An 11,716-nucleotide genomic window follows, 5' to 3' on the forward strand; every position below is an offset into this window, starting at 1 on the left:
CTGATTAGTGAGGCGATGAGCACCTGCGGGCGGCTAGCAGCTTATGCGCTGCAGGTCACCGAAGACAGGCACGAATTAACATCAATAAGTCTCCCCACAATACCGCAATGAGAAGGCTTGGATTCGGTCTGCCTGATTAGTAAGGCGGTAAGCACCAGCAGGCAGCTCGACCAGAGTATGAGCTGCAGGTCACCGAAGATAGGCACGAACCAACACTAATAAGTCTCCCCACAAGACAGCAATGAGAGGGCTTGGATTCGGTTTGCCTGATTGTTAAGGGCTTGTAAGCCCCTGCAGGCAGAGCAGAGCATGCGCTGCAGGGCACCGAACACAGGCACGCATCAGCGCCTAAAAACCTCCTCACAACATGGCGAAGAGAGGACCCGGATTCGGTTTGCCTGATTGATAGGACTTGTAAGAACCTGTGGCAACTCTAGCAAGTAGAGCAGAGTGTGTGCCGCGGGACACCGAAGACAGGCGCGTATCAACGCCAAAAAATAAAAAGAAAGGGGGATCTGTGGGGAGCAGCTCGGACTAGACTAAGTTACTGGAATTAAGACTTATTCTATGCATCTGCTCTCCCACAATATGGCGCTGGGAGAGAAGAAAACAGCTTCTACACAGCTACCTCCAGTTCAGCCAATAAACATCAGGGCCTGCTCCTGATTGGAGGAGAGCGGCGTGCTCGGCGTGTGGGCAGCCGAGTTGGGATTGGCGGAGGAGGACTATAAAGGAGGAGAGAGACAGCATTCACCAGGAACATCTATGGGGAACATCTAAGAGGAACATCTAAGGGGAACATCTAGCTGAAGGAACACCTGTGCAGCCCCCGAGAGAGCCGGCCGGCGGTGTGCCGCTCCCCTGTGGAAGTGGGGAATGTGGCCAGGGGGAACTGCCCTTCCACGGAGGTGGAAGGGACAGTAGCCAACCCGGGAAGAACCAGCAGCAAACCCGGGGAGGGCCGAGCAGACAAAAGAACAGCGCAGGGTCCTGTGTCGTTCCTCCACGAAGAGGGGGAGCGACATAATGGTGCCGTGACTCGGATATGAAGCCTAGGCAGGGTTTAGTGTCGTTCCTCCACGAAGAGGGGGAGCGACAGAGGTTAAGTAATTTGCCCAAGGTAACTCAGCTAGTGGTGAAACTGAAGTAAAAACGCAGTCTAAACCCAAAGCCCATGCCCTTTCCCGTCATGTTATGTTATTTTTACTATGTTTCTTTAAAAGAACAATGAAGGGGAGTCAAAATTTTATCTATGTAATGTCTTTCCATGCCACCTACCAACTAAAGTAAACTGTTCTTTGGCCTTGTAAGTAGTCCAGGGGCAGACCTTGTGGCACAGTGGTTAAGCCATGGCTTGGGACACCCACAGCCCATATCAGAGCGCTGGTTCGAGTCCCGGCTGCTCCTTGCTAATGTGTCGGGGAAGCAGCAGGTCATGGCTCAAGAGGTTGAGTCCCTGCCGCTCCATGGGAGACCTGGATGGAGTCCCCGGCCCCTGACTTCAGTCTAGCCCAACCCTGCTGTTGGCAGCCAGCTGGGGAATGAACCAGCTGGTGGAAGATCCTCTTTCTCTCTTCCTGTCTCTTTGTCATGCCTTCCCTTCAAGTAGGTGAATCTTTAAAAAAATAAAAAAAGAGGGGCTGGCGCCGTGGCTCACTTGGTTGGTCCTCCGCCTGCGGCACCGGCATCCCATGTGGGTGCCGGGTTCTGGTCCCGGTTGCCCCTCTTCCAGTCCAGCTCTCTGCTGTGGCCCGGGAGTACAGTGGAGGATGGCCCAGGTCCTTGGGCCCTGCACCGCATGGGAGACCAGGAAGCAGCACCTGGCTCCCGACTTCGGATCAGCACAGCGCCAGCCGTAGCGGCCATTTTGGGGGTGAACCAATGGAAGGAAGACCTTTCTCTCTGTCTCTCTCTCTCTGTCTCTCTCTCTCTCTCTCACTGTCTATAACTCTACCTGTCAAAAAAAAGAAAGGGAGGGAGGGAAGGAGAGAGGGAGGGGGCTTACCAAGAACCCTTTGAAAAAAATACCATCACAGTCTGCCTGTATATTTATTTAGTCTTTTTTTTTTTTAAGTTATATGAGTGTCATGTATTTTGTATATACAGATTTAGGAACATAGTGAAATTTCTTCCCCTACCCTCCTTCCAACCCTTCTCCCTCTTCCCTCTCACATTCCCACCCTTAATGTTCACAAAGATCTATTTTCAGTTTGTTTAATGATCATATAGTTAACCCTACACTAAGTAAAAGACTTCAACAAATAGTATGAAGGGGGGGAAAGAAAAACCATGCTGTGCCTCAATAGAAGAGACAAGGGCTGTAATCTATCAAACAGTCATCACATCTCACAATGTCTGCTTCACTCCAGTACATTACATTCCAGGCACTCTATTCGTTACCTAAATCAGGGAAAACATTTCATAGCTGTCTTTTGGGGACTGGCTTATTTCACTAAGTATAATGGTTTCCAGTTGTGTTCATCTTGTTGCAAAAGACAGGATTTCTTTTTTTTTTACAGTGAGTAGTACTCCATAGTGTGTATATATACCATAATGTCTATCCAGTCAGCAGTTGATGGACATCTAGGTTGATTCCATATCTATTGTGCCCCTCCTCCCTTTTGTGGATGAGGCTGTAAACTCCCTTGCCTTGCAAGAGACCCAGTGTAGCCCCAGCCATGAGAGAGCGAAGGCTTATACATTTAAAAAAGAAAGTGGGGTGGGGAGAGTGCTCAGTATGGACCCGTCTCACTCTCTTGCAATGATGAGAGCTCCCGGTAGCTGTGTCTCCCCCAGTCCCGGTGGTTTTCCGCTGACCACACCGTAGGTCCTAACCCTCCCAGGGAACTGCTGATATGCACCACGCTGGGACTCGTGCTTAGCATCACCTTAACCCTTGTGTGTGAAGTGTGAATAGTCTCCCCTTCCTGAAAACTCAAGCAATTGCTAAACAAAGGTAGAAAATGTTGACAATTCAATTTATTTATATATATATACACACACACACACACACACATATTTATTTGAAAGGTAGAGTTAGAGAGAGAGAGATCACCACCCACTGTTTCACTCCCCAAATGGCTGCAACTGCTGGGGCTGGGCCAGGCCAAAACCAAGAGTCTGAAACTCCCATGGGTCTCCCACGTGGGTAGCAGGGGCCCATGTGCTTGGGCCATCTTCTGCTGCTTTCCCAAGCACATTAGCAGAGATGGGTGGGGAGCGGAGCAGGCAGAATATTGAACGAGTGCCCTTTGTGGGATCCAGCATCACAGGTGGCAGCTTAACCCACTGCACCCCTACTTTGGTTCCAGTGCACTGGTCCACTGATGAATTATGTGGTTTTTCTTTAGTAAAAAGTAAGAAAACTGATAGCTGATAATCTCAAAAATCTATAAAGACTTGGGGAAGTTGTAACAATCTAGAAACACAAAGCGATGGGAAAGAGTTCATTTGCAGTAAGAAATCTTAGGGCAGTAGGATAGAGTAATTTATATTTAGAGGCTGCTCATCCCTGGTGTGTGTGGATCCTGAAGTCCTGTAACACGATTCGACTTTACTTGTGATTGTAACTGAAGACACTCAAAGAGAACATACACCACTAGTCGGCCGCCTGAGTATTGCGTAGTTTTAGCCTTGTTACTTGCAGTCCTAGCTTTCTTGTATTCTTCAAGTCATTTTAGCATTAAGAGCTACTTGGTTAACAACAGCATATGATTCTTAAATACCTTCATTTTATGTTTTTATTTTATTCCTTCAGTTGTCCTGTAAACTAGTTTAAGATTTGCAAAGACTTCCAGTGCATGTACAGTAATGTTCTTCACACCACTGTTTATCCCAAATGTCTGAAAAGAAAACCGGTTATTAACTCAGGTGTATATTAAAAATAATGAAGTAGTGGTGGGCATTTGACCTGGCAGTTAGGATACCATTTGGGGCACCTGTGTCCCATGTTGGTATACGTGGACTTGAACTCCAGCTCTGGCTCCCCAGTTCCAGCTTCCTGCTGATGTACACTGTGGGAGACAACAAGTGATGGCTCAAGTAACTGGGTTCCTGCCACCCACATGAGAGACCTGGATTGGGTTCCCAGCTGCTGGCTTCTGAATGGGGGCTCGATACCTCTCTCCCTCTCCCGCCTCCCCTCTCTGTCTCTCTGTCTACCTGAATATCTCCCTGCCTCTTGACTATTTTTTAAAAAGATGAAATAGATTTCATTACAGATACAAAAAGTTATTCACCATGTAATGATTTTTTAAAAAGATTACAAAAGCAGACTGTCAGTGTCTCTCTTTCTTTTACAACATGTGTTTGGAAGAGAAGTGCAGGAGGAAGCGATCATGTCAATGCTAGCAGCAGGTTTCTCAGTGAATACATACGATCTCCACTGACAGCTTTCTGTCTTGTATGTTGCCTCAGATGGGTTTTTAAACTATAATTAATTATTGCTTTATATTTAGCATATGTAAATTTATAGGTAGAAAACTACTTTTTAAATTGAAAACATAAAAGAACCCTGAAAGAAACTGTTATTTCAGAATCCCCCGCCAAAACAGTTGGCACAGTCTACGTTAGTTGTGTTCTCAGCGGCCTTGTTCCCCTGTGCCCGTACTGCAGGACTGTGGGCACCGACGTAGCACCTTTTCCCAGCCTGCAGCTCCCTTGTTTCCTTTTTACCCTTTTGCCTTCGTCTTCCTCCTGTGGGCTGAAAGGACGGGCCTGTCTTGTTCCCAGTGTGCACGTGGCGTGTTGAAGGATGGCTTGAGCTAGAACCTCAGAGTCGATAGCCAGTCTTCCCACACGACGCCTTTCCTTGATCAGTAAGGAAACACGGAAGAAGGGGTCTGCAGTGTGCTCTGTCTCACCCTTGTCTGGAGTGACGTAGACCCGCACCGCTGAGGAGCCCCAGCCTTCACCCTAGCCGTTTGCCCGGTACCAGAAATCAAAGCAAGATTGTCTTCAGCAGTAGAAACCTCGCTTTGGCCCTGTAGACTCGAAGGTAAATCGCTTTGTCTCAACTAGAAGGCCACATTGTTTAAATGGCAGTTTGGCCAGCACCTAGGTGTTTGTGTCTGCATGTCAGTGTAGCTGGTTTACATCTTCAATCTGGGCTGGCCTGGTTGAAGCGGTGGAGTTCCGTTGTCAGCATTTGGGAAAATGGAGGAAAAGGATCACAGAGAGTAAGCAGGGGGGCAGTTCTGAACACACCCACAGACAGACAGTGTGTTAGTGTTGTGATCCACATGGATGTAGGAAGTTCGCTTCTCTGTAGAATCATTGAGCAAGCTTAGCTAGCGCAACCCCAGGACACCTAGGTTGGGCAGACTTTCAGAGACTTAGTCATTCACCTTAGCAGATGCATGAAAAGGGGCAGGCGTGTGTGTTCTGTGACCTTAAGTACTGAGAAGGCAGCGTCCTGAATATCTTAGGAGGTTCCAGGCTCCGAACCTTCCCTGGTGACAGCTGGTATTGGACCACAGACAGAGTTCTATATTCTTTTTCCTCTCATTCATATTTAAGATTAACTTTGGATATTTTTGTCACGTTCCCTTTTGGTTCTTCTAACTTACCTGCTCAAATGCTCATCCACCCACATTCTCAACACCACTATGGGGGAAATAGAAACCAGAGAGAATGAAATTAGAGCATTGTAGGGAAGGGGAAGATTTGAGATCTCTAGGAACCTGGTCCTTTTTATTTTATTTTATTTTATTTATTTTTTGCATTAATCTTGTATCCTAGCGGTGTTTGCACAGAGAACTGGCCCCACTCCTACTCCACCCAGGGCAAGTGGCTTATTCTCCTTGCACACCAGTGTCCCCTGTGTCAGCTCCTTTTGAGACCTCTGGCTCCATGTTTCAGGACAAGCTACACTATGATGAGTGTTAGCTACCATTAATGTCTGTCTGTCTGTGTTTTTGTAATGAGCGGTTAGAGTTTGTAAATCACCAATTGGAACAGTTGCTGGTTGCCTGGGTTCAGCTGAGGCTCAGAGCCAGTGACGGGGGCATGAGTGCTGTCCCATGGCGTTACCCTGCATTGAGAGGTTGCCCAAGCCCCCCCAGCCTCTTACCAAGAGATCTCATTGAGGGCCTGGAGTGCCCCCCCCACAGCCTGCCTGCATGTTCTAAATGAAACAATGAACCTGAAGTTAAGGGCAGCAGGGTGAGAAGTATATGGTGGGCACAGAGACAGAGAAAGACACGTCGAGAAATAGGACAGGATGGTCTCCATGGAACACAAGAGGCGGCTCGGGGGGCTGGAGTGCAGTGTGGGGCCCAGCGGCGGTCACTGGCGCTATCCGCAGACAGCTCCACGCTGGGCCAGCAGCTGCTCACCTCCTCCCTACCTCCCCCGGAACAAGGATCAGGTCTCTGCACCCTCCTTCCTGACTTGGAGGAGGAAACACGGGCATTTACTGATTGCCGACTCTGCTTCCCTTGCAGCCGACCCTCTGGTGGGCAGCATCGCCACCCAGTACATGACCAACAGAGCAGAGCACGACCGGATGGCCCGACAGTGGACCAAGCGGTACGCCACCTAGGGGCTGCCAGCTGCCGCCCCCGCCGGACCTGTGCAAGCACATTCACCAAGTGCATCAGTAGCCCTCCCACCCTCAGACCTCGGTCCTGACTTTCCTGTTTTTACTCAGTTCCGAACTGTTCTGTGACGGTATGTCGTCCACCTGCCCCCCTCCGCCCACTCTCTCCTCCCCTCCTCTTCTCTGCACTTCTCTCTTTTTCTTTCTTGTTCTATTCCCTTTTTGGTTTCTGTTAACTTGAAAGGTTTGGGATTCTTTTTCCCGCCACAACATGGATGGGAATCCTGTTTTCAGTGCAAACAATGTTGAATCTGTACTAGTAAGAGCTTTCTTACAAAGCTTTGTATTACTGTGTGGTTTTGTTTTTTGTTGTTTGTTTTGTTTTGATTTTTTTTTTCCTTTTATGTGATCTTTGGGAAAACACAAATTCAGAATTATATCTCGTTTCTACTTAAATGTAGTGCTTAGGGTTAATTTTTTGTACTGAAGTCTTTATTGGTGGGTGCATGCTACTGGGAACAAGTTTTTGTACAAAAGCTTCAATCAGAATCACTGTGCATTACTGAGACCCTGTTTATCACTAGCCTTCTGTCCCCCACACAGAAGACTGTTGGATTGAACAAAATAATATGTATTTTGATTTACTTAAAGTGCTTGTAAATTTCTTAGGGACCTGCCACTTTTGACTGTGGATCAGTTGATGTACACTTGTATTATTAAAGCACTCAATAAATCACTGTGGCTGATACATGCACTCTGGTGACCCAGCGTTTGCTTTGTGTCGTAGTGACCAGCACGGCACCTGCTTGTGCAGCAGGGTTTGTCGTGTCTTACTCAATTATAGGTTCAAGTGCGTCTTTCATCTGAACCCTTAGTACTTCTTTATAGTTGAGTTGCTTAGCGTGTGGAATTTCTCCACTTGTCAGTAGCCTCATGATTTTGTGGCTGGTTCAGTGGATAAGTATCATTTTACATATTTAAATCCTTTCTGTTACAACCTTCTGTCCCCAACAATTAAAATAGGTGATTGCGGCCAGCGCTGTGGTGTAGTGGGTGAAGCCGCTGCCTGCAGCGCCAGCGTCCCACATGACCACCGGTTCTCGTCTCGGCTGCTCCACTTCCCATCCAGCTCTCTGCCATGGCCTGGGAAAGAAGCGGAAGATGGCCCAAGTGCATGGGTCCCTGCACCAGCACAGGAGACCCGGAGGAAGCTCCTGGCTTCTGGCTCCTGGCCACGAATCAGCGCAGCTCCGGCTGTTGCGGCCAACTGAGGAGTGAACCAGCGGATGGAAGACCTCTCTCTCTGCCCCTCCTTCTCTCTCTGTGTAACTCTGACTTTCAAGTAAAATAAATAAATCTTAAAAAAAAAAAAAAAAAAAGGTGACTAAAATTAGCCTTCTGGTGAAGGTGATGTCTGAACTGATCATTATGTTCAGTCACTGTCAAGTTTCTCTCTCCATTTTTCCTCAAAACTTGCAGTTGACTGACTTTGAACTTTGTCTTCTTCTATAATTTTAATGGAAGAAGTAAATGCAGCCGTATCAGTCCTCACCAAGCGTGCAGCGGTGAGAGTCTGGCTGGCTGGCTGTGTGGCTGTAGGGGGAGAGGAGAGGCGTGAGTGGAGCAGTTTTTAAAACACTGACTTGTTCACTGATACTTGTGGTGCACAGTGTCCTGGGAACGTCTCCTTCCACCACGTACAGTTACACCTGAAAGCTTGGAGTCGCTGTGAATGTCTCTATGCCGGAAAGTGGGATTTACAGATATGTAAGTCAGTCACTTCGAAATACTTCAGCATTGTACATATCTGAGTCAAAAGAGGCAGTTTTGCTGTTAAACGTTTTCAAAGAAATTCTAAAGAAAATATATTTAAATATTAGAAATGCTACTTTTAACCTACAGTGCCTGGGGATTTTTTTTTTCAATAACAATTTTACCATTCACTTTATTTGAAAACCTTTTCTAGCATAGAAAGTTTATTAGACACTATGGGCTGTGGCTCTGTAGTTGTAGGAGAAGGAGCCACGGACAACACATAAATGAATGGATTTTATTCCAGTAAAACTGTGTTAACTGACACAGGTGGTACCCAGATGTGGCCCACATGCAGCCTGACCAAGGAGGAGGGTCTCAGGTAACTGTGTGTCTTCTCTCTAACATAAAACAAATTGAATTAATGTATCACAAAGCTAATTTTTAGAAAATCACATAGAATATTTTATTGCCTACAGACTTCATCACCACAGAGGCTTTTATTTTAATACTTTGGGTTTAAAATTCGATTCTGAAAACACTGAACTTCTGCACAATGTAATTTTATTAAATTTTTTTTCAAATTTTTGACTAGTTAGATTAGTAGTGACACACTGATTTTTATAGGCCATGTTTAAATTCAGTTTGCCTTTCTTTCATAATGTCAACTCTGTGAGACACATATTTTAAATAATCTCTCAAGTATATTGTAGTCTGTGTTTCGCGTCTGCTTTACTTAAGCTCGTGGGTGTTATTAAGGAGCCAGAGATCACACCAATTCCAGTAGGAAATCCTGTCACAAATCTGTGTGTTCTTGCACAGGGCGTTTTAATTGTTACTCCAATCTGTGGTACACAGAGGCTATAAAACATCTCTTCTGCATGGACGCTGAATGCTTCATGACAAACAAACACACCCCACTCGCAAGATGTAAAAGCTGGGGAGACCAGCTCAGGAGACCTAGGAAGTCGAGATTCCAGATACATAGTCACTGCACTTGGAATCTGCCCGTGTAGCAGGCAGTACAATTCCAATACGTCTTTGAAAATACCCATGAAATAAGATTTAGAAGTAGTTTGACATCTAGAAAGCTATAAATAGTGTTTCTAAAAATTATGAGATGGCATTTCGCAAATTCAGGAATAATTTTCTTACCTTGTTATTACGCATTTTCCACAACAATTGTTGGCCATTTAGTATTTTGTAGCCATGTTAAATAAAATGTTGGCAGACCCTTGACTAAAGCAACACTGTTCATCATCGAGAGAGGAGTTTGAGGTATTTATTGACCTTAAATCATTCAAAAAGGCTGTGGCCTTCAGCTGTTGCCAAACTGCAGTAAACAAGAGATTCTCCGCCTGTTACCCACAGGAGCGGCTGAAGATGCAGTTACCGCGGGAGTGAGCCTTTCTCTGGGGCTCCGGGGTTAGGAGCGCGGTGGTTTGAATGCGTCCCCCAAAATTCCTGTGTTGACAGCTTCATCCCAGTGCTGCAGCGTTGGGAGGTGGGACCTTACAGGAGTGATTGGATCATTATGTCCGTAAAACTGTATATAGGAAATCTGTTCCCATTTATATAAATGGATAAAATCAAGGAAAAATAAACGGAGAGATTCAGCCACAAGGACAGCGCCATCAATGGGTTAATGCTGTTACTACAGGGCTGGGTTCCTGTTCCCGATTTAAAAAAAGAGGAGCTCGGCCCCCTTCCGTCTGTCTCTTTCCCTCTCCCACGTGCTCTCTGGCCCTTCCATCTTGCTCCGTGAGATGATGCCACAGTAGAGCTCTCACTCAATGCAGCCCTCGCACTTGGCATCCTTAAAAACTGTAAGAAATCTCTCTTCTTTCCAAGTTACAGAATCTTGGGTGTTCTGTTACAGTAGCGCAAAATGGACTGACAGGAAGGAAGCACAGAGGCATCATGGAATCCTAGTTTGGGAACCAGGAAGCAAGGAATTATTTATTCACGATATACTGTGTACTGAGCCATAATAAGTTACCTAATTAAACCTCAGCCTAGCACGTAGAGTGTATATAGGTGGCCCTCAGTCACATGAAATGCCAAAGTGAGATTCCCATTCAAGTCTGTGACAACGGGAGCCTTTGCTATCAACTACAAAACCACATACACAAAGACGAGATGGGCTAGCGGGACGAAAAGTGATGTGCATAGATCAAATTTTAAAAACAGTTTTCTTTAAAACATTGTTATTTATCCCACTGCTGTGCAGCATCTTGGTACACCATGGTGGCGGTGTCATTGAAATGGGTGCTATCAAAGAGAACTATTGGGAAACATTTATTTCCAGTCTAAAATGGAGTTTTATATTGTGATTGCCATAAGTATGCATATTCTCCTCTTCCAAATGACTGTAATTACAAAGTAGAGCTTGACACCAGTTGGCACGACAGTACTATGCTATCAGCCTCCGGTGGGCATTCCGTATGAACACACAAAACCTACGCTTTGACGAGATGCTGTGCTTAATAGTGAAGCAACACGTGATCAAATGCTGCAAACCAGATTGGAAGAAAAAAGTGAACACTTCGAGCAAGGGCCCATGGTAGAACAGCTGAGCAAAATGTTCTTGAGTACTGAGCGCCACTGGTACCCTCATGGATGTTAGCACAGTTGTTGTAAAAAACAGGATCCTCCAAAGGACAGATGCTGAGGTTCTTGGGGAGGATCAAAGAGGAATGTTACCATGTGCCTCATCTTCCATTAAGAAAAACTACTTATGCAATGAAATAGTCACTAAAACTCCTTTCTTATATTCTCATCCTGTAAACCCAAGCTGGCATAATTCAGTCTTGATGCCGTGCAGTCTTCTGGGTGGTCTTGCCATCCTTGGTAAATAGGGGGCGACATCAAAGCTGTGGGACTGGGATTCGATTGGAGACTGAGTAACAGGAACCAGCTTTCTGATTTTTATACACACTGCACAGAGATTTGGCCAGCCGCGAGGAAGCCTAGCACTTAGGAAACCCCTGAACCTGTCGGCATCTGGACATTGCAGGAAAGGTGTGTTAAGTTATTTCCAGGCATGGCACTTTTAAAATGTATTTTAGAAGCTCATCCTCAATTCTGAAAATAGTGGGAACTTTGCAGGAAAAAAGTCCTAACACAGAATTTTGACCTGCTCTGTTTTGTTCCAAGGGGTCTATATGACTGTCAAAATGTGCTTTCTGTACTGGCTCTCTGGCATGAGGATCAGGCATCAAGCTAATGAGCACACACTGGACCTAAGCTAGCCCTAGGTTGTCCTCAGGGGGAGTATGGGTCTGATTGCATTCTGGGCAGTCACATCAGATCTGGAATCTTGCCATCAAAGCCAGCAAGGAAGAGAAAACATTTGGCACAGCTGTTGAGACACCACGTGAGACACCTGCCTCCCATATTGGAGTGCCTGGATTCAGGTCCTAGCAT

General features: G+C 46.1%; 1 protein-coding gene and 1 pseudogene across 9 annotated transcripts in view; both read left to right on the plus strand.

Annotated features, from left to right (window-relative positions):
• Window positions 1-7,292, plus strand: part of UBE2E2 (ubiquitin conjugating enzyme E2 E2) — a 388,722-nt gene extending 381,430 nt beyond the window's left edge. For all 9 annotated transcript variants that reach the window (XR_016233326.1, XM_051858867.3, XM_070072853.2 and 6 more), the window contains one exon: window positions 6,444-7,292. Coding sequence is in view for 8 of the 9 variants with exons in the window: in XM_051858867.3 (XP_051714827.1) it covers window positions 6,444-6,541 (98 nt within the window). In the remaining variant the exon portion in view is untranslated. The remainder of the gene's footprint in view (window positions 1-6,443) is intronic.
• A 3,242-nt stretch (window positions 7,293-10,534) lies between these two features.
• LOC138849399 (large ribosomal subunit protein mL42 pseudogene) lies at window positions 10,535-10,961 on the plus strand (annotated as a pseudogene).
• Window positions 10,962-11,716: the final 755 nt, after the last annotated feature.

Source organism: Oryctolagus cuniculus, chromosome 4 (assembly GCF_051225735.1).
Source record: "Oryctolagus cuniculus isolate XC-2025 breed Fujian yellow rabbit chromosome 4, ASM5122573v1, whole genome shotgun sequence".
NCBI classification, from domain to species: domain Eukaryota; kingdom Metazoa; phylum Chordata; class Mammalia; order Lagomorpha; family Leporidae; genus Oryctolagus; species Oryctolagus cuniculus.